Source organism: Sturnira hondurensis, unplaced genomic scaffold, assembly GCF_014824575.4.
Source record: "Sturnira hondurensis isolate 20B ecotype Veracruz unplaced genomic scaffold, ASM1482457v3 Scaffold0000780, whole genome shotgun sequence".
Taxonomy (NCBI): domain Eukaryota; kingdom Metazoa; phylum Chordata; class Mammalia; order Chiroptera; family Phyllostomidae; genus Sturnira; species Sturnira hondurensis.
The window spans coordinates 20017776-20045072 of NW_028073411.1; the positions used below are offsets into that span (position 1 = coordinate 20017776).

Below are 27297 nucleotides of genomic sequence, written 5' to 3' on the forward strand. Positions count from 1 at the left end.
GGTGCGGTGTGCAGAGCTGTGGGTGGACGTGGTGGGGGCCTGAACCCCATGACAGCTGAGACGGCATGGGTGGACAGACTGGTCCGGCGGGGTGGGTGGCTGGGTTAACAAGTAGGTAACCCAGTGAGGGCAGGGAGGGGGGCAGAACTGCCCTCTGGGGGCTTGACTCCACACCGGAGCTTGCCTGTCGGGAGTGGTGTTGGCGGATGGGCAAGGTTACAGAGTCCTCACCCTGGTCCAGTTCTGAGGTATCTCCTTCACGAACGCCCCTTGCACCCCCCGCCACCCTCCTCAGCTGTGTCCCTCTGATTTTTTCGAGCACTTCGCCTCAGTAGTAAAGTCACCCTGGCTTCTGTCATTCTGTGTGTTTCTGAGACCCCTGCCCACTGTCATGGGGGGTCAGCACTCTGGTGCTCCAAGTGCCCCCCTGCACCCCTTCGAGGACGGAGCCCCTGCACCCTTGCCTTCCCGTCGGCCAGCAGGTACCGGTGTTTCCCGGGCAGGTGTGTGCGATGCTCCAGACATCGCCACCCCCTGCACGCTGCCTCTGTGTGGACGGGCCCATTTTCTCTGGGACTCGGGGCAGCGCCGGCAGGGCTGAGGTCGTCCAACTGGAAGAAACTGCCACACGGACTCCCATGCAGCTGCACCATGTCCCTTTTCCACCACACACAGTCTCCGGCTCCAGGGCCAGGCATCTGGGTTGCCATCACCTGATGTCCCCGTGAGGTGTGGCCGTACTGCGGACATCCTGCCGGCCCGGCCCACGTGCTCCCTGAGGTTGTGCGGGTGGCCCCACCATGGGCCCTGAGCTTGGTGACTTGTACTGCCACCACCCTGGTGACAGGCCCAGGCTGGTGTGCACAGGGCCATTGGGGGTGGGGGCAGGGAGGGTTCTAATTTGGGCTGGGCCGTGTGACTGGCCGGGCCCCAGCTGCTGGGCCTGGATAGGGTTCTTCACGGGAAGGCCAGACACCCCCGGGCTGCTGGCTATTTATAGACTGGGGCTTAGGACACTTGGTGCCACCGCCAGCACTTGGCCCTGCAGAGCCTATGGAACCCAGTGGTGTCCCCTGGTCCCCATCTGGGTCTGCCGGGGCTGGCAGGGCTCAGAGCCCCCAGGCGTGGGCAGAGAGAAGCACCCCCCCTAGCAGATAGCAGGCGTGAGGCCCCCAACCCTCACGTAGTTCCTGGTGGGTGCGAAAGGCTCCGCTTCTGTCTCCTGGGAAGGAGCCTCAGGAATTCCCCGGGTCCCTCCTGCTAAACCCAGCACACAGCCAGCCATTGCACCCCCAACTCTCGCCCATCTGCACCCCCCGGCCCCCAGGGCATTCACAACCGCTGGCCCCTCGCCTCAGCCACCTCCCAGGCTGCTCATTCTGGCCCTGCTCGGCCACTGTCACCTGGAGGCCGGGACATGGGCCTGAACCTCGACCCCGACTTGTAACCCATGTCACAGGTTTACCCTCAACAGTGCAGAGGGGAAGGATTTATGGGTGTCCCCGTGTGGGAAGGGGCCGAGCACCCTGCCCAGGGTCACTGCCAGGGCTCCCGCCTGGAGGCAGAGAGGAGGAGGAGGTGGGCAGGGCGGCCCTCTGCTGGGGCTGGAATCGTTACTGCTTCACCAGGGACCCCAGGGCCCTCTCCCTTCTCCCTGGGGAATGTCTGGAGTTCAGCTCAGGCTGAAGAGGGCACTGCTGTCCCCAGGAGCCCATTGCTCGTCCCTTCTCCCAGCAGGGGCGGGGGTGGGGGGCGGCTAGCAGTGTGCGAGCCAGAGTCCCCTGGGGATGCGTGTGGCTGCAGCAGCCCAGCCCCTGGTCAGGCAGCCTGTCCCAGGCCCCAGTCCTTCCACAGCTGGGGCAGGAGGGCAGTCTGGCGCGGGCGTCGTCCCGGAGCCCAACCCTGGCATCCCTGCCGCTCCCCCGCCCCACCCGGTGCCCTGACAGCCTGGGTTGGCTCTTCCTTCCGGACTCAGGGCCCTGAGGACCCAGAGTAGCCCGGCTCTGGGGTGCCACCCGCGTGCTGGCACTGGCGTGGGCAGGCGCAAAACCACAGAGTGTCCTGTGCCTGACGCCTGGCCCCGGCTCCTGAGGGAGGCGCGCTGTTCTCTCTGTGGCCACCAGAGGGCGAACGCGCCGGTCCAGGGGACCGGGACTCTCAGGGGGGCAGGTGCGCACCCGCGTCGGGCGTGGGTACCCTGCAGTGGGCACAGAGAGGAAGCTCCCCTTTTGCAGGTCGCACGCCCGCACTGGGGGGGGGGGGGCCCTGCTGTTGCCAAATCCCCGAGGTCCGGGCCCGGCGAGGTGGGATCGCAGCGCCCAAGCCTGCCCCGGGGCTGGGGGGTGGGAGGTGGGGAGCGCAAACGCCCTCGTGACGTCCCCGGGGCGCCCGGCCAGGCCCGAGGGAGGGACCTCGGAGCCAGCCGTCGGTTCGTGCGCCCCAAAGTGCCTGTAGCCCAACTTAGCTCCTGGCGGCAGCGGGGGCGGGACCGGGGCCGGAGGTCACCTAGCGTCACGGGGCCCGCCCCCCGCCCCCGGCCGGCGCCTTTTAACTGCGGTACCCGCGGGCTCTGGGCGTCCAGCGCTGCGGGCGAGCCGGGCAACATGTCAACGACCCGCGCCTCCAACGACCGGCCCCCCGGCGCGGGCGGCGTCAAGCGGGGGCGGCTGCAGCAGGAGGTGGCAGCGACTGGCTCCCGGGTGACGGTGGTGCTGGGCGCGCAGTGGGGGGACGAGGGCAAAGGCAAGGTGGTGGACCTGCTGGCCACGGACGCCGACATCATCAGCCGCTGCCAGGTGCGCCGGCCACTCCCCACCCAGCGAGCCCCCCCACCCCACCCAGACCGGCACGCCTCTTGGAGCCCTTCCTTCCGGGGACACCTTCCCAGCGGCCACCCCCACCCACCCACACGGGCCCACAACACCCACTCCCCGAGCTCACCCTTCCCTCCTGCGCAGGACACCTCACCCTGCAGACCCCACCCGCCCCACCCCCACTGCTGCAGTGGCCCAGGGGCAGAGCTATAAATACAAGCCCTGCTGAGCTGGGGACACCGGATCCTCAGGGGTGGGGTGTGCCTGGGTGTGCCGCTGGGCCCTCTAGGGGGGGAGGAGGCGAGGAACTGGGGTCCGGCGCCTCCTCCAGATGGCTTGAGGACCCCGGGGACGCCCCACTCCTCATTCTGTCCCGTTCTGCCTAGTCTGGGGTGGGGCTGGCCAACTCCGCACAGCACTCACCCACAGGGTGGGGGCTGGGGCGGGGAGGGCAGGGCCAGCAAGGCGTCTCTGGGAGGCGGTGACCCTGGGGTGTCTGCCAGAAGGAGGCAGAGGCGAAGGCGGGACAGTGGGGAGGACCCAAAGGAAGGCAGGGCAAGGAGAAGGAGGGTGCTGCTGGAGGAAGGGGTGGGAGGAGCCATTGACTTCTGGCCCCGGTGACCAGGCTTTGTCCCCTGAGGACCCAGGGCAGGGCCTCTGCCCACTTCAGGCTGAGGGACACTGGGCACTCCCAAGGCACCAGTGCCGCACACTGGGGCCTGCCAGGCCGTGATCGCCAATGGGGCCGACAGAGGGCAGGGTGCAGAGGGGCTGACTGTGGGCGTGTGCACTTGAGCTCCTGGGGCTCAGAGCCACCAACAAGAGTGCTCCCCAGAGGGGAGTGGGGTGCCCTGGCTCCACCTCCCTGGTGCTGTGGTTTTTCCTGAACTCCCGCCCAGAGGGGGGCCCAGCGTCCCTGAGAGAGGACAGGCCCCTGCACTCAGCTCAGGGAAGTCCCAGCAGCTAGACCACCACTGCTGGATGCTGACAGGGGACTCCTGGGTGGTGCTTCCTGGGACTTCGGACAATCCCCACCCTCTCTCTGTCCTGAGCCCGAGGGAGCAAGGCCACCCCTCCCCCCAAGAAACCCCTGCTGTGTGAGCCAGGGGCCCACACCCTGCAGCCCAGCACAGGGCACCCCTCCTCTGGCCTCTCCACTCAGGTGATGCCCACAGCCCTCCACAGGCAGCGCTGGCCTGTCCCCCTCCTCAGGTGACTGTGCAGCTAGTTACCCTCGACACCCCACTTGGACGCCTCCGGGAGCACCTTCCGGCTGTGCAGATGGGTCTGGGACGAAGCTCTGCCCAGGGGGCCGGCAGGCTGGGCCCTGCCTACCCCCATCCCCACAGAGAGGGGACAGACCAGCCCAGGACCGAGCAGGCCAGCCCTGGCGTCTGTCTGGGCGCTGCCTGGAAGGGCTCCTGCCAGCCAGCCCGGGTGACCACGTCACCTGGCCTGTCACCTGGGCCCTCGGGAGGAGGCCGCATCCGCCATGGCTGCACTTGCTTCGTTCTCATCTCAGCTGCTTGGGGCCTGGGACCCCATCCCGGGCCTTGGGTTCCTCCCACCCTCTTCTTCACTGCAGGCCCCTTTCCGGGGCCGCCTTATGTCCAGTGCCCCTGCGACCTCCTGTGCCCCAGGCCTCACCGGGGCCCACAGGAGGCCAGCAGTTCTTGGCTGGAACTGGATGGATGGATGGATGGATGGATGAGACTTGCCAGCAGGCTGCAGGGCTGCGGAGCCTCGCGGCTTCCCCCAGACGCGGTCCCAGAGGAGGCGGAGGGGACCGGAAGGAGGGGAGGGGCGCTCTGCCTGAGTGCCCGCCCTGCTGACCGTTGACCTCCGCCCCAACCACCACAGCCACAGCCACACTGCACTAAGAGCCTGCTGGCCTCTGAGGACCTGTCCACACCGCCCCACACTCACCTCTGCCACCTGGGCGCTGACGGACCGGGTGGGGCTGCGTGGGTGGGGGGGAGGCCAGGCCAGGCCTCCCTAGGCACCTGGGCCACCTGGGCCCTGTGTGGCCAAAGTTGCCATCCCATCTGTCAGCCACCCAGAGGACCCATGTGGTGGGGGACCCCAGAGGGTGAGGGTGGCTGAGTGGGTGGTGAGGATGGGGAACCTGGCCAGTCAGAGGTCACAAGAGGGTGGCCTCCAAGTGGACAGCAGGGTGCACGGGGTGAGGACAGACACTGGAGAACAAGAGGCTCATGGAGCTCCGTCTGGGGAGCCCCGTCCTGTGTTCAACATGGGGGTGAGGAGGGGCAGGAGGGGCGCCTCCACAGGGGACACCCAGGGCTTGCGTTGCCTGGCCCAGGTCACCACCCCACGGGCTCTGGGAACAGGCTTCGAAAGGGGCTTGGCTGGCTGAACGCCATTGGGGACAGGAAAGGTCAGGCCAGTCTGGCTCCTGAGTGGGCGGGCCTCAGCCTTGGCCCCGTGCCCCTGTCTGAGAGGGAGATTGCCCCCTCCCTTGGGTCCCTGATGCCAGGGAGGTTGCTGGAGTCCTCGGGGGACTTTGAGTGACCGGCCAGGCCTGACAAGCAGCGGTGGAGGTGGTTTCGGACCCTGGGGGTGCTGAGAGCTGTAGGGACCCCCGGCTGCACCACCGAGCTCACTGGCACACACAGCCGTCCCCAGGGAGCTGCTGGGCAGAGGCTGAGGCCGAGCTCTGGGAGTCCCCAAGCTGCCCGGCCCCGTGGGGGTGCTGGCTCACTGTCACATGCTGGGCACAGAGCCGCCAGGACGGGCGGCTGAGAGCAGCGCAGGCGGCAGGTAGCCCACGTCTCTCACGGGGACCCGGAGCCTCTCCAGGTGGCAGCTGGCCTCAGCGGGAGGATGGCCCGTGGGGTGTCCCTGCTCCGCCCTGGCCGTCGGGCCTCGCGTTGCCCCAGGGAGGGCAGGGCAGGTCCCTGGCACCAGCACTCTGGCCCCCACGTTCAGCAGGCGCTGGGCTCTGGCTCTGAGAGGGGCCTGTGCACTGACACCCAGCCCTGGGCTGGCAGGGGTCCTCGAACACCCACGGGTCCACACAGCTGGCTCCTGCTCCCGGGTGCCCGTGTTATGCCTCAGCAAAGGCGGGGCCGGCTCAGAGGCCTTGCAGGCACTCAGCTCAGGGGGGGCGAGGCGTCTGGCTCCTTGGGCCCCAGCCTGGCAGGGGGGCCTCCGTGGGGGGGGAGTTTCTGGTGCCCTGGGCTCTGCTGCCCACTCCCCTCTCTGGGGGCCTCAGTTTCCCCATCAGTCCCTGGAGACAACACCCTCCTCTCCCCTCCCCTAGCTGCCCCTCCTCAGGTGGCCAAGACGACCGTTGGTGAGGCCTTGTGCCCGCGTCAGGGAGACCAGGGCAGAGCACGGATGGGGCCCCTGGGAGCTGCAAGGACCCCACGGCCCAGGGCCTGTCAGTCCTGGGTGGGTCAGTCTGAACTGACAGCCGCCCGCCCCCCACGGGCCGAACCACCCAGGGTGCTGGGAGGCCCCTCCCTGTGGCTCCCTGCCCCTGCTCCTCACTCCCTGCACCCGCATCTCCTTCCCCACCCCTGCAAGCCCCTCTGGAAGCTTCCCCTCCAGCACAGGCTCTATCCCTAGCCCCCGAGACCCGGCACCCAGCCCTCCCTCGCTCATGAGACACCCTCCTTTGTGCTCAGCCCCAAAGCCCCTTGTCCTCTGCTTCCCCCACACGGGCCCAGTCCCCACAGCTATGGGGCCTGGGGGAACAGCAGGTCCACCCTCGGGGGCTGAGCTGAGGGACGTGGCAGGGCCACCGGGATGTCAGCGATCCCAGAGCCTGACCCGGAGGGGCCTCCCATGCGCCTGGGACCCCCGGTGGGACCGGTTCCTGCAGGGCCCATGAGGGCAGCCAGCAGGGGTGGGGGCAGGGGGAGCTGGGGGACGGGCTGGGGCTCCAGCCCCTCTTCATTCTGGGACTGAGGTCTCCCGTGTCCACCCCCAGCTGCCCCCCACCGGCCATTTCAGGGAGGGTCTGTCCTGATGCAGTGTGCGGTGCAGGTGCCCCCACGGTAGTGGGGGAGGCAGCGTGTCCTTCCACCCAGCCTGGGGTGGGCGAAGAAAGGCAACCAGGGCACCACCCTGCCAGGCCCTGGGGGCAGTGCTGCGGAGGCCCCCCCATAGCCTGTAGCCTGTGACCCTGCCTGCGGGGCGGGGCAGTGGGGTGTGGCGGGGTGAGCCTGTGTCTGTGGGAGCTGGAGGCCGGAAGGTGGGCACAGCTGGCATGTGCCCCTGCCTGCTCCCTGCTCACCCACTGTGGGCTCCAACCACAGTGCCCTCTAGTGGTGGGACATAGGGCTGCTGGCTGGGCCTCCCTCTGGGTGGGACCAGCAAAAGTTCCAAGAAGAAAGAATGCGGTCTGGTCTGGCGACCCCAGGACAGGGCCTCAAAACTGTGTTTTCCTTTTTATTCCTGTGCAGACGATGTGGGCCTTAAGGGGGCGCTCCTGCTGAGGGGCGGGGAACGTGGCCCCGCGGCCCCTGGTGGGCCCTGTCTGCCACCGCAGAGCTGGGGGGTGTGGAGAGCCGCAGTCTGGGCCGAGCGGGTGCGGCTTGTGCTTCCAGGAGGGTGGGGCCCTCGTGGCTGCATCAGAGGAGGGGCCCAGAATCGGGACTGTGGGGGACACCTCCTAGGGGACACGCAGTGTGGCTGCTGGGAGCAGGCTGGGCCCAGTCCCGTGGCCAAGGCCCTGCGTCCATTCCAGAGGCAGAGCCCTGACCCAGCACCTCCAGACGCGCGCCAGAGCCCATCCTGAGTCCAAGCCCAGGTGGCGTCTCCTGGGCCCCAGGGGACAGAACCCCCTCCCCAAGCAGCCTGGAGGAGGCTCCCGGGCGCCACAGGGGATTGGCAGGCCCCCCCAGGGTGGGTGCTCCAAGCCCCGGGCTCCTCGACACTCAGCCGGCTTCTGTCCCCAGGGGGGCAACAATGCTGGCCACACCGTGGTGGTGGACGGCAAGGAGTACGACTTCCACCTGCTGCCCAGCGGCATCATCAACACCAAGGCTGTGTCCTTCATCGGTGAGTGCCCCTGCCCTGCCGGGGATGTCGTGAGCCCAGGGCCGGGACCGCCCGGCACAACCTGCTGGCCAGGCGGCAGTGTGAGGCCCCTGCCCGCCCGTAGGAACCCATATCAGGTGTCTGACCCGGGAGCCTGCCCTGCCTGGGCCAGAGGGGTGGGGCTGCCGGGGACCCTGCCGAGCTCCCAGCCTCCCCAAGGCCACCGAGCAAGCCCACATGGATGTGTGTGGGACTGTGTGTGTGTGCGCGCCCGTGGTTGAGGACGCCTGCTCATGCACGTGTGTGTGTGTGTAAAGGGTGGGCCTGGCCGTGTGCTGTGGACTGCAGGCAGGTGCTGAGCTTGGATGGGGAAGCTGTGCTCTTCCTGACCCTGTGTGAGGCCCTCGTCCCTGCCCCCAGCCCGACCCCTTGACCTCCCTGCAGCCTCCCGGTGACTTTTTTTGTGTCCCCGAGAGATGAAACCACCTCCAGGACTGCGTGGGTCTCTCCCGCCGCCACCTCCCCTGTGTTGTCTCTCTCTCCCTCTCTCCCACGGTTACCAGGCCCAGCTCCCTGTCCCGGCCTCAGCTCTTAGCTGCCCTTGTTCAGAGAAGCTTGTCCCAGCCCTCAAATCAGGCCCCTGGGACATGCTCGAAGTTTCCAGTACTTTTCCTCCTTCTGGCTCCTCCCACGACCACGCTGACCTGGGGATCATCTGTCCCACCCCTCCCAGGTCAGGACACGGGGGCAGCAGCAGCAGGCAGGTGCCCGGCGATGGCCTGGGGTCAGATCCTCTGGGAGGGAGGCGTGGCCTGTGGGCTGCCGAGTGCTCCTCCACGCAGGGACAGGCCCGGGCAGGAAGCTCTCAGTGCCACCCCGCCTGGTCTCAGGGGAGCTGGGGACTCGTCCGGGCCCGAGGCCAGAGGCCAGGCTGGACGGTCACCAGGGCATACCCGAAGGGGTCCACTTGTCAATCAGCATGGCTCCCTGGCACCCAAGAACCACGCCGAGCCAGGGCTGAAGGTGCTGGAGCTCACACAGCTGCCCCTCAGCTGGCCAGATGCCCTGGCCCTGCAGCATAGTCATTTCAGGACAGGTGGCATTTAGGTGACCTTTTGTGCTCAGTGTGGCTTGCATAGTCTCTGAGTCACTGCCATCTGGACTCATGTCCTGTCTTCCGCAGCCAAGCCTGTGCCACAGAAGAGGGCGGCCCTGGCCCAGTGGCCGGTGGTCCTGCAGGAAAGGGTCCCAGTTTGGCTTTACCGGGACCCCGAGGGGACCTGTGACCTTGGGCCAGTGCACCTGTGTGGTCTGCTCGGTGTGCGTGGCCGGAGCAGCTGGGCTCTGGGGACCAGTTCGTCCCTGCAGCGCCCGGCTCAGCGTCTCTGCCCTCCTGCTCTCAGGCCATTTCGGTAAAATGGCATCCTGGAAGCGTAATTCCCACTGTGAAAGTCACCCGTGGTCTCGCAGCTGTCACTGCCATTAGGGTTTTTTTAAAGATTCTATTTATTTATCTTTAGAGAGAAGGGAAGGGGGAAGAAAGAAGGGGAGAAACATCAGTGTGTGGTTGCCTCTGGCATGTCCTTTACTGGGGACCTGGCCCGCAGCCCAGGCTTGTGCCCTGACTGGGAACTGAACCAGCGACCCTTTGGTTGGAGACCGGCACTCAGTCCACTGAGCCACACCAGCTGGGGCCAATTCAGTTTCAGAACATAGCGGTCACCCCAAGCAGCTCCCTCATCGGTTTGTTGGCCCACGCCTCGCCCTCACCCCGCCTGGTGGCTCTGCTCTGTCCCTGCAGGGGCTCCCACTGGGCTTGTCCAGGTGCCCTTCGGTCTGTACGACACACACATGCTGCACACAGGCACCAGCTCGGCCGTCCTGAGGGCGCGGCTCCCGGCAGTGAGCTCCTGCTGTCCAAACACCCCCACCCGCCTCTCCCGAGCCCTCCCATCTTCCCAAACTGACCCCCTAGCCCCGCCACCTGCTGCCTGTCCCCACGGATTGGCTGCGTGAGTGTGACCACAAACCATCTGACCCCCGATCAGCTGAGCATCTGCCGATTCCACTCAGCACGGGTCTTTCAGGCCCACATGGGCGGCAACGGCGGGTGTCAGGTGTCGGAGGGCTGGTCCTCGTAGCGGCTAAGGGCCCTTCCGTGGGGTAGACAGGCCCATTAGGGCCCCACTGCTCCGTGGTGGACTCGGGGTCCTGTGCGAGTCTTGGCTGTGGCGACTGTTGCCGCTGGGGCCACCGGACCCTGATTCCGCGCCGTCGTGAACACGGTCCCGCACCGTGACGGGGTCCAACGGGTGCCCATGTGTTGCAGGCAACGGGGTGGTCGTCCACTTACCAGGCTTGTTTGAAGAAGCTGAAAAGAATGAAAAGAAAGGTGGGTCTGCATCCCACAGACATGCCCTGTCCTGTCCCCCGAGTGTCCCCGGTGGGCTAACCACACCCTGGGAGGAGTGTGGTTCCTGACAGCTCCTGTGAACAGGAGGCAGGCAGGCAGCGACTGAGGCCACCCGCCAGGGTGTCCGGGAGAGGGCCCTGTACGGGTGGGTTTGAGGCGGGCTGACCACAATGCGGCAGCCCCCAGACCCTGAGAGGGTCAGGACGGAAGCAGAGCCTCACTGTGGGCTCAAGTCAGGGCAGGCACGGAGGGGAGCCTGACACGGGAGGCAGGCACCAGGACAGAACCCCGCAGGGTGTGGGCGGGGTTCCCCAGGTGGCGAGCCCCGGCGGGAAGAGGCCATGAGGGGAGGGCTGGTCACTGGCTGCGCACAGATCGTGACCGTGACGGCCCTTGCCTGGCTGGGCGAGCCAGCTGCCTCAGTCCCCTCGCCTGTGCTACCTACCATGCAGGCCTCAAGGACTGGGAGAAGAGGCTTGTCATCTCAGACCGAGCCCACCTCGGTGAGTGTCCCCACCCGCCCCGCCGTGAATGAGCGCCCTGTTATGCCTCCTCCTGGCCGCCAAACCCGAGCAGCTCCGCTCGGCCTTTCCAGAGTGCAGGGTGGCCGGGATCACGGTCCCCATGGGGAGCCCACCGTCCCATGGGGGCTGGTGGGGAGCAGAGGCCGGATTCCAGTGGGTCCACTTCCACGCTGGGCCGCACTCCCGAGGAGGCCGGGAGTGCGGCCCGTAACCCTCGGCCCATCTCTCTGCCCGGGCCCCTCCCGGCCCCGCAGTGTTCGATTTTCACCAGGCAGTGGACGGGCTCCAGGAGGTGCAGCGGCAGGCCCAGGAGGGGAAGAAGTGAGTGCCCAGAGCGTCTGCGACCCGGTGTCCCGGGGCGTGGCCCGCCCAGCAGTACCTGACGGGAGAGAACGTGGACCCGGTGCCCCTGGACAACAGCCCCCGGGTTTCCCAACCCCCAGCCCCCAGTCCTGAAGCCCAAACAAGCCCACGACTCCCTGGGGTTGCACTGTCCCCTCTGGCTACCACCCCACAGAGTGCATTGCTGTCCACCCCGGCCGCTGGGATTCCTGGCCAGGTGTGGCCCCACGCGTGGGATACTGCCACACACGGCGGTGCCTGAGTCCTGTGCTGTGCGCACTGCCTCTGCCCGCTCCCCCGCCCCCGCCCCCACACCCTGCGAGCTGGTGGTTTGAGGAGCCTGGCCATCCTCACAGCCACCTCGGCTCCAGGGTGCTGCCGCCAGGAGGCACCTTACCTGGCAGGCTGGAAATCGGGCTGGGGCGCTGGCAGGGCCCTGAGTTTCCGGGCGGGCTCCCGCTGCTCACAGCCACCCCATTCTCAGCATCGGCACGACCCGGAAGGGGATCGGACCGGCCTACTCCTCCAAGGCCGCCCGCACTGGCCTGCGCATCTGCGACCTGCTGTCCGACTTCGATGAGTTCTCCTCCAGGTATCCGGCCGCCCACAGCCCCAGGGGCCTGGCCCGGGGGAGGGGCTCAGGGCTCCGGTGGGCTGACGGGACTCCGTCACTGTCACCTCTGCAGGTTCAAGAACCTGGCCCGCCAGCACCAGTCCATGTTCCCCACTTTGGAAGTAGATGCCGAAGGCCAACTCCGCAAACTCAAGGTAGAGCCAGGCGGCCAGCACGTGGCTCTCACGGCCACCGTGAGCTCCGAGAGTGCTCCGGTGCACATGCACTTCGGGACATCACCGTGGTGGTGGCTGGCGTCAGTGGGGCCCACGGGCCACCAGTGTGAGCCCCAGCAGGGGCGGTCAGTCAAGGAGTCTCCTCCGGGGCCCGGCTCCACTGGCTGGCTGGGTCCTCTCGTCCCCTCGGGGGAGCTGGGGGACCGAAGGTGTCCCTGTCCCACCTGAGGCAGGAGGTAAGGGTACCCCACTCACCCCGAGGGGGCAGGTGGGGTGGGGACAGGAAGAGGTCGACACAAAGCCCTTCTGGAAGTTTCGAAGGCTGGGATCCCGCCCCTCCAGCCCTTGTTCTGAGGGCTGTGATGAGGGCAAAGAGGACCCTCAGGGGCCTCTGCTGTGCTGGACCCACCCATACCTCGTCTTCGATGTGACAGCCTCCACTGCGCCTCATTCCGAGGTTCCAGGAGTTGGGGCCTCAACATGCGAATGGGGGTACACTTCACCCCCAGTGCTCACTGAGGACAGCGCCGGGGCTCACAGACAGGCCCCGGGCGGGTCCAGCTTGCGGACCTGGCCCCTGGCCGGAGGCTGTGCCTGGGGGAGCCGGGCTGCTGGGGGGGTCCAGGGGGTGGCGGCCGGCAGCATCCATTCTCCTCACAGGGCTTCGCGGAGCGGATCCGGCCCATGGTCCGCGATGGCGTCTACTTCATGTATGAGGCACTACACGGCCCCCCCAAGAAGATCCTCGTGGAAGGCGCCAACGCGGCCTTGCTGGACATCGACTTCGGTGCGCCCCGCTGGGCTGGCCCTGCCATCTGTGGGGGTGGGGACGGGGCAGGGCCCCCTCCTCTGCCACACCGACCCCTGCCACAGAAGCAGTGGCACTGCCCCTCGTACTAACTTCTGCCGAGGGGGAGAGAAACCAGGATGGCGGCCAGGGCTCCCTCCTGTCCCCCGCCACCCCGCAGGGCCACTCCCCCCGATGGTGCCTGGCACCACTCTCCCTGGAGACCTCACTCGGGGCCATGCTGAGGGCTTACACACCACTGCCCTCCGCCTGAAGGTCCCCCGGCGGGGTCACCTGTGGGGGTGGCAGACGGTCCCCAACCTGCTCTGTCTCTCAGGGACCTACCCCTTCGTGACATCGTCCAACTGCACAGTGGGCGGCGTGTGCACAGGGCTGGGCATCCCCCCACAGAACATTGGCGACGTGTACGGCGTGGTGAAGGCCTACACCACACGTGTGGGCATCGGCGCCTTCCCCACCGAGCAGATCAACGTGAGCCCCCAGACCAGGCGGGACCCCTGGGGACGGGGTGGGGGATGACAAGATACGTGTGGGGCTGCGGGCACCAGGGGGGCTGAGCCAAAGACATGCAGTGCTCACGTGTGTCCACATAGCCTGCTCTGGGGGGGGCGGTGCCAGAGTGCGGGGTTGGCCGCGCCCTTGCCTGGGAAAGGACCCTCAGGATGCCGGAGACCTGCCCTGGTGGCCTGGCCCTGTGTCCTGGTGGCCACGAGCACAGGAGGTGCTCATCCTGAGCCATCGCCTGTGAGGCCTGGACAGGCTCCGCATCCAGAAGTATCTGGCAGCTTAATGTGCAGGGGTCACGGGCAGAGGGGTGGGGACCACAGGAGAAGTCCACCCACAACCCACAGGCCCCCAGCTGAGCCACAGGACCGTCCCTTCTGTCCTTGCCTTTCTGCCTGTGAGGGCCAAGGGGAAGGAAGCAAGCAAGGCCACCTAGGAGCCCCCGAATCTGGGTCCTTCTGGGACCCCCGCTGGCCAGCAAGATGGAGCCTCAGCTGGGGCACACAGGCCCCTAAGGAGGGACATCGCAGGGGCGCGGCCTCCAGTGTCACCTCTAGCAAAGAGGCGGAGCGGAGGGGAGGCCCAGCTCCCTCTCCCACATGCGCGGACCTGCCCTGTCCCCACGTAGGAAATCGGTGACCTGCTGCAGAACCGTGGCCACGAGTGGGGGGTGACGACGGGCCGAAAGAGGCGCTGTGGCTGGCTGGACCTGATGATCCTCAGATACGCCCACATGGTCAACGGGTTCACCGCGTAAGTGTCTGCCGCCTGGTGTCCGTCCTGATGCCGCCCGCACTGGGGACCGCCGCAGAATCCCTGGGCCCCACTGGGGCTGGCTGTTGGGGCTCAAGGCCACATGCAGTCTCCCCCGTGGGGTGTGGTTCCCCATCTACACCCTTTGCACAGCGGGGCCACAGTGGGAGGTGATGTGGAGCCCCACGTGGGGCGCCTCAAGCTGTGAGCTACGCCATGAGCGAGGGGAGATTTGGCCCCAGCACAGTGTGGGGCCCAGGGCCAGAGGAGGCCTTGCCCTGAGCTCGAGACCTAGACAGAAACCCCCTCGGTGGGCAGCGCAGCCTCCCCCAGGGTGTCAGAGCCCAGGAAAGGCCCCGCGATCTGCAGAGACAGAGCTGGAGAGCTGCTGGCCAAGGGCACTGGAGGGAAATGCTGTTTTTGCTTGTTTCTGTTTTTATCCTCAGGATATGCCTGCTGATTTTAGGGACATGGGAAGGGAGAGAGGGAAGGAGAGAAACATCCGTGTGTGGTTGCCTCTCATGAGCCCCCTACTGGGTGCCTGGCCTGCACCCCAGGCCTGTGCCCTGACTGGGAATCGAACTGGCGACCCTTTGGTTCACTGGATGATGCTCCATCCAACTGGACCACCTAATCAGGACTTGCAGTGATGTTTGTAGGCAGGCTCAGCTGTGCTGATGGGAATTTCAGAGCCAGGCTGAAAGGAAGACGGGAAAAGGGAGACAGACACCTGTGGGAGGCCCTGGGCCCAGGGCGTGGTGGGAGGAAGCCCGAGGAAGCTGACGCTGTCACTGGCGTCGGTGGTGGGGACAGGGCTGGGTCTGCACAGGCAGCCTGGGTGGGCAGGCAGAGCCTCGTGAACCAGCGGGGGCCCAGGCTCCAGTCTCCATCCCTGGAGGCGGCAGGCAGAGCCCAAGTGTGGTGATGCCGACATGGGGGGAGAGGTGTGCCCTGACCTCCCCCCAGCACCTCTGCTTCATTTTCTGTCCCCTGGAGCAGAGGGAATGGGAGGGAGGGAGGCAGACAAAGCTGTGAGCGTGCTGCCCACAGCCCCTCCCTTTGTGCTGCCCTGATTGCGTAGGCTGGCCCTGACGAAGCTGGACATCCTGGATGCCCTGGATGAGATCAAAGTTGGAGTTGCCTACAAGCTGAACGGGAAAAGGATCCCCTACTTCCCAGGTATGCGCAGGAGGCAGCTTCCCAGCGTGGGCAGATGTGACCGGGGAGTCCCGGAGAGGAGGGGAAGGGCCGCCCTTCAGTGCTCCTCTGACCACCCGCCACCACCGGCTCTCCAGCCGCAGGGGCGGCCCCGCCAGGTCTCAGGGCTGCTGCAGGTGCGTCCTGCATCGGGGAAGGGCACAGGGCCCGGCCTGGAGGCGGGCGGGCTGCAGCTCGGCACCAGCCTGGGCCCAGGGGGACCAGCCGGCAGGCTGCTCTGGAAAAGTGAGCGCTCTGCAGTGGAAAGACGGCTCTTTGACCTGACTCCGTAAGACCTGACTGGGGTTTCCCCTGCCCCAAATCCCTCCATTTTTTTAAAGATTTTGTTTATTTATTTTTAGACAGAGGGGAAGGGAGAAAGAGAGGGAGAGAAACATCGATGTGTGGTTGCCTCTCACGTGCCCTCCACTGGGGAACTGGCCTGCGACCCAGACATGTGCCCTGACTGGGAGTCTAGCCACGATCCCATGGTTCGCAGGCCCGCGCTCAATCCACTGAGCTACAAGAGCCAGGGCATACTGACCCGGACCTTTGAGAGGATGTGGCAGAAGTGTGGTGTGACCCTAGGGTCAAGGGTCAGGGCCCAGGGGACTGCACACACTCAGAGGGGGCTGAGGCTCAAGACCCTTAGGGTGGACAGCTCATTCCAGCATCTTCTGTCAGTAACAAGAGGTTGGCATCTGCTGTGAGCCCAGGGGTCCCTTCCAAGTGGGGCCCCTGCCCTGGGAGGGGCAGGGTACATAGCTCCTTCAGGATTTCTTAACACTTTTAACTCTCAGAGCCCCTTGGAATTTCCAAGGAGGGTCCTTGGCGTTGCTGACTGAGTCACCCATGGGCGTACCGGCAGAGCCCATGACGCACCAGGGTGCAGGGTGGACGTGGGCCCCTGGCTCGTGGGGGAGAGCTTGTGTCCAAGAACCACTCCCTGGCCCTGAGGAAACCCAGCGGGCAACTCCCCCTCCCCACCGCTGAGCCCCCAGGAAGCGGGTCCTGGGCTGTCTGCCTCCGAGATGGAGTGACGGCTGAGGGACGTCACCACCCCCGTGTGTCCTCAGCTAACCAGGAGATCCTGCAGAAAGTCGAGGTGGAGTATGAGACGCTGCCGGGGTGGAAGTCGGACACCACAGGGGCCAGGAAGTGGGAGGACCTGCCCCCGCAGGCCCAGAGCTACGTTCGGTTTGTGGAGAACCACGTCGGAGTGGCAGGTGGGTACCCTGCACCTGGCTGCCCGTCCCGCGCACGGCGGCCCCGCCTGACCCACCGGTCTCTCTTTCAGTGAAGTGGGTCGGTGTCGGCAAGTCGCGGGATTCGATCATCCAGCTGTTCTAGATGGAGACCAGGTGGCCCCCGACGGGTACAGCATGCCAGCGCCCCTCAGAGGCACAGTCCGTGCCTCGGGAGAAAAGCAGGGAGCCAGGCTCCGGACTCTCGTGTCTCCCGAAGCTCCGCTCCCCAAGTCTGGGACGTGAGAGCCCTCCGAGAGCCAGCGCCGTGCGGGTCCTCGAGCCCCCGCGGCGTGGGGCGAGCCGAGGCGCTCAGAGCAGGGACCGAGGTGGCCCTTCACTCTGTGTGTTGTGTGTCTGGTTGGAGCAGTTTGGCAATAAACGTCCCAGAGCAGCTGAACGGCAGGGTCACGTGCGTGCTGTTCTGACCTGGTCGTTTTGTTTTGACTTTTATCTTTTTTTAATGTTTACTTTTTATGTTTAGAGAGGGGGAGGAAGGGAGGGAGAGAAACGTCGGTGTGTGGTTGCCTCTTGTGCACCCCCTACTGGGGACCTGGCCCACAACCCGGGCGTGTGCCCTGGCTGGGAATCCAATCGGCGACCTCTTGGATCCCAGGCCAGTGCTCAATCCACTGAGCCGCACCAGCCGGGGCTGATCTGACTTCCACACACAAAACGTCGCCACTGCTCTGCCTTGACAGCCACCAGGGTGGCATGTGGGTCACAAAGCCAAGTGATTTGTTTGCTCAGAACCAGCTCGTGTGAGAGGCCACGGCAGTGGGTGTGTTTTCCAAAACCAAACATCACAGGATTTCGATCTAGCCCAAGCACCGCCCCCACCCCGCACTTGGTAATGGAGCCGTCCGCCGTACCCCTCTGCCTGGCTCCCTGTCAGCGAGCGGCCCCCCCCACCCTCTGGGTCTCAGTGGACGCACCCAGCCACCGGTCATGGGCATGTTCCTGGCTGTGCCAGGCTCACCCAGCTGAGCAACCCCCCCTAACAGCTCTTCAGGGTTTGGGGTGAATTAAGAAAAAGAGCTGCCTGTTTGAGGTCGTTTAGAGAGGGAAGGAATTCCGCGGAGAGGCCCCGAGTCAGCGGGTTGAGAGCAGGCTTCTCAGCCCTGAAGCCGGTTTGAGTCTCCTGCATGGCCGGCTCACAGGGAGAGACTTGGACCCCTGGACTTCCCTGTTCTCACAGGCGTCTCCTGTGGCACCCAGGATGGCTGCAGGGACTTGGACAAAGTCAGGAAAGCACCCCTCACCTGCAGCGCAGCTCCCAGGGCCGCAGGTGACAGGCACACACAGAAACGGCCTGAGTTCGCAGAGAATTATTTCCTCCCTCCCACGGCCCAGCAAGGAGACAGAGCAAGAGACCCCTGGGAAAGGTGGGCTCTGGGGCCCCGGCTCCTCATGGGAAATGGCTTCTCCTTGCGAGAGGACCGTGTGGCCGCATCTCGCTGCCCCTGAGATGCGCAACTCCGAGAGCCAACCGGAACTGTCCCTTTTCGAGGGGAAGAGAAAGCCCTTCGCACAGACAGGAGAAGGGCCCACCTGCAGTGCTGGTTTTCAATCTGAGGCAGCCAGGAAGATCTCAGCCTGGGCTCTGTGCTGGCTGCCCACCGCCCATTCAGACCCCAGCGGACACTATACTTCCTCCGTCTCAGGACAAAACCTGCAGGAGGAAGTCCAGGCCACCTCGAGGTGCGTGGTAACCGAGGAAGGCCGGGACCTTTGCAGGCCAAAAGAGCTTTTATCCAGCGGGGCCACTGTAGTGCCCGTCCCAGGGCGGAGCCCCAGGGGACCCGGAAGGGACCAGACCAGAGGGTGGCAGGGAGCTCATGCACCCGGGAGTAGGAGAAAAGGACAGGTGTGCCCCTGAGGTTCCAGGGAGCGGCCTGCAGTCAAGGACGGGCAGGTTTGTGTCGGCAGCAGAGAACCTGAGGGTCAGGTGGGGTCCCGTGAGCCTGGAGGTGGGAGTCTGGAGGGAATTTCGTTTGAAGCTCTTTTAAAAAAGATTTTGTTTAGTTATTTTTAGAGGAAGGGGAAGGGAGGGAGAAAGAGAGGGAGAGAAACATCAATGTGTGGTTGCCTCATACATGCCCCACACTGGGGACCTGGCCTGCGACTGGGAATCAAACCAGCAACATTTTGGTTCACAGGCTGGCACTGAACCAGACCAGCCAGGACTGAAGCTTTTATTATTTGTCTTTGTCACTGGCACTGTGAGGCAGTGTACATGGCAGCCTAGGCCACTGATCAGGTGGGGCAGCTGAGACACCCTTTCCCGTCTCGGGTACCTGCACAGGTTTACAGGTGAAAGGACATCAACTCAGGGGAGAAATAACCCTCTCAGCACCGACTGGCTCACCCCTATGGCCCAGGGCCAGGAGCCCGTGTCCCTGAGGGGTGGGCAGGTGCAGACAGCCCTGTCATTTCTGGACCCGTGTCTCGAGAGTCTGGGTCCTTTTAACGAGGTGTCTCTGTGCTGAACACCAACGGCACAACTGCAGCGTAGACGGCTCGGAGCTGTATGTGGAGAAAAGATGTGTGAGAGGTTTGTCGATGTTGTTTGATGAAATGTGTTTTTCCCAGCCTTTGGGGAAGCTGCTCATTTCCTTAGCATGAAACACACGCACCTCCCCGTCCCCAGCCGTCCTCACCCCCCGGCCAGGACCCACAGGAGTGAACACGGTGTCCGGGAAAGGCCTCACACGAGAACGTTCAGAGCAGCGGCCACTCGTGCCACCAGACCCGGCACTGCTCCATCGGCAGGTAAAACAGGCTGCAGTTGGCCACACGTGGAGCACACTCGGCCCCAAAGGGGACGGGCCACCAGGGCCGCAAGGACAGGGCAGTCCTGAAGTCAGCATGCTGAGCAGAGCCAGGCACACAAGCGCCGTGAGGGTCTAGCCCAGCAGTGCTTCCCCGTAGGGGCGGAGAGCCAAGCACCGGTCACTTCTGCCTCTGGGGTGGAGGGCCGCTGGGTCGCCCAGGCGTGTGCGTCTGCCCCAAGGCAGGGAACTGCACACACACCACCTGGGCACCCACTGGGTGTGAACACCCACAATTTCACTGTATGGGAATTACACCCCATTCAGAAGGCACTGAAAGTAATATAATCACACTACACAGCTCAGGAACGGCTGAGGCAAAAATTACTCAAATAATTCGGCCCCTGAGGCAACACTGTTTAACACCCTCACAAATGCGTGCCCGCAGTCTCCGCCTCAGCCTCTGGGGAGGGGCGCCTGCTGCCCTGCTGCTCCTGGGGGGCAGCAAGCACCCCCTTCCTCCGTCTGATGAACGTGCGCTTCCTGCAAGTCCGGCTTTCCGAGGCTGATGATCCCAATCAGCAAGGGCTTTGCCTGAGCGCAGGGCCAGTGTCCCCGTGTCCCCCACCCTGGACAGGCAGGTCTGCTGACTCAGGGTGTCCCCTCCTGTGACAGCTGTCCCAGCAGAGGACAGGAACCTGGTCAGATCTACTCAACACCACCCCACCACCCCCAGGGCCTTATGCAGAGCTTGGCACTAGGGGGCTGAATTGTGCTCCTTCAAAATTCATGCTGAGCCCTGGCTGGATTGAGTGCCTGCCTGAGAACCACAGGTTGTTGGTTCAATTCCCAATCAGGGCACATGCCTGGGCTGGGGGCCAGGTCCCTGGTGGGGGTGTGCAAGAGGCAACCACACACACATCGATGTTTCTCTCCCTCTCTTTCTCCCTCCCTTCCCCTCTCTCTAAAAATAGATAAACAACATCTTTTTAAAAATTCACGTTGAAGTCCCAAAGCCCAGTTCCTCCAACTCTGCCCATGTGTGGAGATAGTCTTTGAGGAGGTAGGTCAGATTCCCCCCAGCTTTATCGATAGATGTATCTGATAGAACATTTGACTGACATGTAAAGCAACTTAACTGTGAATTCGGAGGTGCAGTGAGCTGACTCGGTGCTACAAAGTTACCACAGTAACGTTAGTGAGCTCGCCCTGCGCCGTGTTTAATCACCATTTTGTTGTCGCTGTTATGACAACACTTCAGATCTCCTCTCACGGCAACTTCCAAGTCCGCAGTAAGGACTGCGAACGACTGTCCCAGTGCCGTGCCTTAGACCCCTGCGTCCCTGGCCGAGCGGTTCTTGCCGCCCCCCACCCCCCCACCCCCCACCCCCACCCCCACCCCCACCCCCACCCATCGCATGGAAATCAGGAGCCGGGGAGACAAAACGGTTCCAAAGAAGAGGCTCACTGAAAACAAGGTGGAAGGAAGGAGAGAGGGAGAGAGTTGGATGCACCTGGGCGCACACACCCACGAAAAGCGTGGCTCCCGGCACCGCCGCTGGCATCCGGCTTTTTGGGACTGGGCTCTTCGCGCGGGCGCAGAGCGGAGCGCTTTGGGGAGTGCCGAAATAAAAGCTCCGAACTTAACAAATAACCGAAGAGCGTTCCCATCCGTTTAGAGCGTCTGGGCCCGTCTCAGACGGACCTCTCCCATCCGATGATAACTGAAGTGTGTGCTCCTTGCCCAGCAACTCCCTCCCCTACCCCCAGCCCCTGGTGAGCGCCTTTCACTCTCTGCTTCTGTAGTTCCATGACGCCAGATGCCACATGCAAGGTCACGCCATATTTGTCTTTCCTGTCTTACTTCATTTCGCATAATACCCTCCAGGTCCACCCATGTTGTTGCGAAGGGCAGGGTGTCCTTTTCAGGGCTGAGTAATACTCCATAGTACGCACGTGTGCACCCACCCACCCCTCCGTGGGACACCTGGGTGGCTCCCATGCCTTGGCTGCTGTGGATGACCCTGCAGAGAATCTAGGGGTGCGGGCACCCCTGGAGAGTGATTTCATTTCCTTCCTATGCCTGGGAGTGGGGTCGCTGGGGCACATGGCCGTTCTATTTTAATTTACTTGAAGAACCAAGTGGTTACATTTTAAATGGTCCCATGGGTTGGGTTCTGGGCCAGGCTGATTGGTGACCTTGTAAGAAGAGATTGATTGGCTCATAGGATGGCCATTCACAGGCTCACGAGAGAGGCCTCGGAGGAACCAGCCCTGCGACACCTGCTCTGGGACCTCAGGCTCCTGGGCAAGGGGCAGTGTCCAGTGTGAGTCCCGCAGGCCAGGTCGTGGCGTTAGGGCCACCGGAACAAAGGGATAGAGCAATGGGCCCCGGACGATGTGTCTTCAAGCGAGACTATAATGCGGGGGCTGCAGACACACTTTTTCTTTCTGGAATTTATCGGAGTGACGCTGGGTAGTAAGTCTATGCAAGTTCCAGGTCGACGGCACAGTAACACACACTAATACAACACACCACCCAACACAGCCACTGCGCGCCTGGGGAACAGACACCCCCGCCCGCGGACGTGACGTCAGCGCTCGTCACCGGAAATGCGTGGGCGGAGGGGCCGGAAAAAGCTGGCGCGGCCGAGCCGGCGTAGCAGCTGTGGGGAGGCACCTTCGAGTTTCGGGGGGCGCGAGTGCGGCGTAGCAGCTGCGGGGAGGCACCTTCGGGCATCGCGGGGCGCGAGCGCGGCGAGAGCCGTGAGCGCCCCGCGGCTCCGTCAGAACGGCCGCGCCTGCGTCGCGGGGCGGGACGTGACGTCAGGCTTGCGCCAGGGACGCCCCTGCGGCGTGCCCAAGCCACTCTCCATTTCCGGGAAGCTGGGAGTTCGGACCAAGTAGAAAGGAAAAAGGGAATTATCCTCTAACTCGGGTGACTTAAACGAGATACAAGCACTTTTGACAGTTGTTCACCGACTACAAGGAAAAGAGCTGCGACCCTGCCTCTCTCGCCCCTGAGGTCGCCTCCGGCCTATCACGCGCCACGCCTCGCGCGGTTCCCGCCCCCAATGTCCCCTTCGGCCTATCCCCTACGTGTGCCTCACGCAGGGCCCGCCCCCGGCCGGAGCGTGGCCCTCAGTCTGCCGGTCCCACCCCGTGTGCGCAGGACACCGCCCTCTCGCAGCCGCGGCGCGCCCACTCGACCCCTGGCGTTTTCCCGCGCTGCGTGTGAGCACCGCCCCCGATATCTCCCCTCGCCAATCCTGCGCCTGGTTGCGCACAAACCCCGCCTCTGCCCTCGCCCTCGGCCTATCCCGCGCGGCGCGGAATACGAGCCCTGCCCCCTTCCTGCGCGGGGGTTGGCGCTCGTCTGAGACGTCACTAGCTCGGCGAGGCGCGGACGCGGAGTTTCCCTGGGCCCGCGGCGATGCCCAAGCGGGGCAGCCCCTTCGGGGACGCGGCCCCGCTGCAGCTGAAGGTTCGCGTGGGCTGGAAGGAGCTGGGGCGCGGCGTGTGCGCCGAGCGTTACTCGCGGGAGATCTTCGGTGAGTGCGGGGTTGGGCTTTCTGCCTCGGGGCTTGGGCGAGCAGTCTCCACAGGCCGCGCTCCCGACGGCTGGGCGGCCCGGCAGTAGCCGCGGGGCCCGGGGTTGGGAGCAGTGAGTGGGGTGTGAGTTCGCCCATGTCCTCCTGCGGTGGTCACGCCCGCAAGGAGTGTCCCTACATCCCCAAACCGGCGGCCTCTGCGTGGTGCTGCCTTCGGACTCGGCCCTGCAGGGATGCCGACCCCTCGCAAGAACCATCTCTGGTCTGGTTGGCACTGCGGCCCCTCAGCCGGCGAGAGGGCGGGGAGCGGCACGCCCTGTGCGGACTGAACGGGCAGAAGTGCCCCTTCTAACCGGAGGGATTTGAGGAGCGCGCCCTGCCTGCCAGGCACTGCGGCTGCGCGCAAAACGTTGCCTGCCGGGAGCTCTGGGGTCTAGGGGGGATTAGCCCGGGAAGGAGTTGTCCGGAGACGGTCCGGGAAGGCCCGGGGCGCCGCGGGCCCCCCCCCCCCCAGGAGTCCGCGGTCTCGAGGAGGGCCGGCGCTCAAGCTGCGTCTTGCAGGGTGAGCGGGGTCTGGCAGCCAGAGGGGCAGCACGTGCAAAGGCGGGGACGAGGTGCCGTCGCATTTCGTGAGGCTGGAACTGTAGTTCAGGGTGGAGTGGGAGGCGGCGGGGGCCGGAGGCCTTCTCACCAGCTGCCCTGCAGGTTTTCAGGTTTGTTGATGTTGTTGACCGTCGGTTTGGGCTGGTTGATGCTCTGGGGCAGCGGCAGCGGGGAGCTCACCTCCTCCGGAGGTCAGGGGCCCAGGTGGTGCCCGCCGAGCAGCTAGGAAGTTTGGGATTGAGGGGGGCTGCTGTGCGATAGGGGTTTGCGGCACCCCGGTTCTCCACTCGGGCCACCTCGCTGCCCCAACTGCTCTGCTTCCTGGTGCACTCGAGCTGTGCCCCATAAACGCGGAGCAGACGGTGCAAATGGCCTGTGTGGCTCGGTGGGGGACACCCTCCCGCAAAGCGAGAATCCGCCCCCTCGATGCCCTGTCCAGGCACGTGCCTGGGTTGTGGGCCAGGCCCCCACCTGGGGTTGTGCCAGAAGTAGTTGATTAGAGTTTCTCTCTCTCTTTTCCTACCCATCTCAAAAAAAAAAAAAAAGTAAATCTAAAAAAAAAACAAAACCCTGAAACCAGAACAGCCCTGGACCACCTTCCTGTGGCATTCTCAGGGTTCCAGGACCCACCCCTCAGGGGGTGTGGCTGAGCCTCTGGAAATGCAGGCAGGACACCCAGTTCGAACTCGTGTCTCACGTGTAATGCATTCCTGTGGATTTGTGCTCTGTAGCTCAGGGCGCCTCTGTGCTGGACGAAGCAGGCCACGGGGTGCTGGAGTGGGGGAGCAGCAGTGCGGGGAGGCCACACCTCTGAGAGAGCGGCAAGGAACAGAGCCGAGTGACCTGAGACGGAGCCCAGGTGGGGCTTCAGGTCCCAAACCTTCCTGTAGGAGGTGGCAGCTGGGCCTGGGTGAGGAGAGGCAGAGGCAGTGTGGACCTGTTCACCAGGCAGCCTCGAGGCAGGAGGAAGACCCCCGGGAGCCTCGGTGGCCTTGTGGGGCTCCCATGCTTTGGTGGTACAGGCGAGGCTTTGTCTTCCCAGAGAGGACCAGACAGCTCCTTTTTCGAGGGGCCCAGGCCTACATGCACCATGTGTGGGAGGAAAGCTGTGCCGTTGTCGACCTGCCTGAGTCCCCGAAGCCTGGCCCCACGGAAGCCCCTCGGGCTGCACGTGGGCAAATGCTGATTGGACCAGACGGCCGGCTGACCAGGAGGAGAGCGCAGGCCTGTGAAGCTGGTGAGTGAGGCTGCCAGCAGGCGCTCCCCAGCGGGGTGCTGGAGGTGGACGTGGCTGCTGCCATCCTGCCAACAGTGGAGTCACTGTCCAACCGTGGGGGCTGGAGCTGGGCTGTGGAGGGTCAGCCCCCTGACATCTGGATCTAGGGGTGACAAACAGCTTCTAACCATCAGGTGGGGTGGAGCAGAGACCCCTGGGTGGCCCGCCTGAGGGTCCCACCCACCTTCCCTGTGGTTGCAGAGTCCTGTCTGGGTGGCAGCAGCCTGGTAGCATATCAAGGTGCATCTCCGACTGTCACCTGTGTCACTGGTCACAGCCCCTGCCCACCCCTGGGTTTGCACAGGGTCTAGAAACTTCTGTCAATCTGTGACACAGGGGCCACGTGAGGAGACCCAGGCAAGACACCCAGGGAACAAAGGCCGAGAGGCTGCTGGGGCTAGTGGGGCAGCCGCCCGCCTGCCCCACAGTGGACCCAGAGCACAGGGGTTTGGGAGAGAGCAGAAGTCCCAAGACCACCGGGCCTGCCCCCTCTTGAAGCAGCTCTGTGCCAGGCCTACCCTCAGGCATCACTGAGGCTCTGGGGAGGCTGTGGATCCGCAGCCCCAGCACTGTGAGTCCCCTGCTCCGACTGACAGGCGGCCTTTCTTCCTCACAGACGTGTCTGGGATGGTGTCCAGAGCCTGCTCCTCATGCGTGCGAGCCGTGGACGGGACGGCAGTGTGCAGCCAGTGTGAGCGTGCCCTGTGCGGGCGCTGTGTGCACACCTGCAGGGGCTGCGGGGCCGCGGCCTGCACCGTGTGCACCCTCGTGGAGTAAGTGCTGGACCTATGGCCCAGGGGGCATCTGAGGGCTGCGGCCGGTGCTCTGGGACAGCGACATTGTGGACGGCCAGCTCTATCCCTGATGTGTCTGCGGCCCTGATGCTGGGGCACTGTGCACAGCCCTCCTGCACAGGGGCTCCTCCCTGGAGCATACGGACGGATGGGACAGCAGGGGCACCATGGTCGTCACCGTGTCTGTGTCGGGGACAGAGTGCTTGCTTGTGTCACTTGAGTGTGTGAATGAGTGTGGGTATCCCCCCATTGCCTGCGAGAAGACGCGGTCCCCACCCAGACTCGGAGCCAGTCTACAGGGCCACACTGGGCTCGGCCCGGCCGTCCTCCAGCCTGCCTCAGGAGGCTAGGGGCAGGGGATGGGACAGAGTGCCCCTGGAAGGACCTAGCCCCCAGGCGGCCCCCAGGGGGAGGGACACTGCCGGGCACCTGGGCTGTCAGGCTGGGGGCATGCATTTGGCCAGTTACGACTGCATCTCAATTTCACCAGCCTAGTTCTCCTCCTGTCCACCTGTAAACCAGAGGGCGGGCCAGCTGTAGCCAGTGGCCTCCTCACTTGAGGCCTAGAACACAGCACGAGGGCACATGGTGCGGGCCCCTGTGGCTGGCAGCTGCCTCCTGCCTGCAGGGCCCTCCCAGAGTTCCCTGCCTGTTTCCTGCAGCCTCACTTCCCCCCTCTCATTACCCCCAGAACTTAGGCTGCCCGGTCAGAGCAGGCCCAGCCTCGAGGGGTACATGCCCAGCTCTCATGGCCACAGCCAGGGTTGGGTGCTCTGCCCTGTTTCGTAAATAAATCGCTGGCTTACTCCAGGCCACCAGGCATTCTGCCCCCTGCCCTAGCTGCTTTAGGCACCGGGCCCTGGCAGCATCCTGCTCATACCTGGCTGTCTCTGGACTGGCAGCTCGGCCAATGGTGGGCAGTGCTGGCGAGGGGGTTGCTTCCCACGGGTGCATCTGCAACCAGCCCGCTCGAGGTTCTGACCTCCTTGGTCGCCTGCTGTGGGTTGCCGGTGTGCTGGCCTCTCCTGATGCATGTCCCTTGCGATTCCCGTGTTCCGTGTAAGCCTGACTGGATGCCCAAGAGGTGTCTGTGGGGCACTGTCTGACTTGACATCCGGGCTGGGCCCCACATGGCTTGTCAGCCGTTCGAGTCCACAGACCCCTGGCCTCAATCCTCACACGCTGGTGGCGGACACCCACAGGCGGCGTGTCCTGAGGCCTCTGGAGGCGTCTGCTACACCGGTCCCAGCCTCCAGGGGTCGCCAGCAGGCTGTGGTGGGTCCCTTTCCCCGTCCTTGCATTGTCTTCCCTCCATGGTGTTTCTCGTCACTGGTCCTTTTCCTCAGGTCCCCTCCTGGGGGCAGGGGGGCCTCCTCACTGATAACATCTGCTGCAAACGGCCCCATCTCCCAATGAGTCGATGGCCCGGGGCTGGCACCTCAACATGTAAATGGGAAGGACAGCTCAGCCCCTAACACAGCTCTTCTCTCTCCACCCTGTGCTGTAGCAGCTGCGGTGACGTCCCCGAGGAAGTGCTCTGTGCCAGCTGTGCTGTGTTCGAAGCCTGAGGGCCAGAGTGGCCGCCGTGCCTGGACAGCCTCGCTGGTGCCTGCGCAGAGGGAGGGGGGGCTCGCTTTTTGATATTTGTGCTCCTAGAGACAGACTGAATAAATCCTGTATATTTGAGTAAGAGGATTTGCTGGTGGTGACAGTCCTGAGGGTGCAGACCGCAGGTGCTGGGGGCCCAGGAGGGGGCCGGCCATTGTGCCGCCCGGCAGCGCCCACTGAGCTTCGTGTGCGGTGCGCGCCTGGGCACCCAGCTGTTCAGATGGGAAGACCAAGGCCGCAGCGGCTCACTTACCAGCCCACCCAGCTGGCCTTGGCGAGAAGGGGTTGGAACCAGTTCATCTG

General features: G+C 64.7%; 2 protein-coding genes across 3 annotated transcripts; both read left to right on the forward strand.

Moving 5' to 3' along the window:
- The first annotated feature begins 2603 nt into the window (after window positions 1-2603).
- ADSS1 (adenylosuccinate synthase 1) lies at window positions 2604-16819 on the forward strand. The gene is made up of 13 exons (XM_037048033.1): window positions 2604-2795; window positions 7736-7838; window positions 10147-10209; window positions 10683-10733; window positions 11009-11075; window positions 11581-11688; window positions 11783-11864; window positions 12546-12672; window positions 13010-13164; window positions 13826-13950; window positions 15032-15129; window positions 16224-16373; window positions 16445-16819. The coding sequence occupies exons 1-13, from the start codon at window positions 2604-2606 to the stop codon at window positions 16495-16497; spliced, it is 1374 nt and encodes a 457-aa protein (XP_036903928.1). The 3' UTR covers window positions 16498-16819.
- Window positions 16820-21890: 5071 nt separating this feature from the next.
- SIVA1 (SIVA1 apoptosis inducing factor) lies at window positions 21891-27071 on the forward strand. Of its 2 annotated transcripts, none has more exons than XM_037048058.1 (4): window positions 21891-22713; window positions 24359-24553; window positions 25209-25365; window positions 26894-27071. In XM_037048058.1, exons 1-4 carry the CDS (start codon window positions 22596-22598, stop codon window positions 26952-26954), a joined length of 531 nt encoding a protein of 176 aa, XP_036903953.1. In that variant the 5' UTR covers window positions 21891-22595; the 3' UTR covers window positions 26955-27071. The 2 variants fall into 2 exon arrangements, with proteins under 2 accessions (XP_036903953.1, XP_036903961.1); XM_037048066.1 differs by having other exon boundaries at window positions 21893-22713; window positions 26897-27071.
- The last annotated feature ends 226 nt before the right edge of the window (window positions 27072-27297 follow it).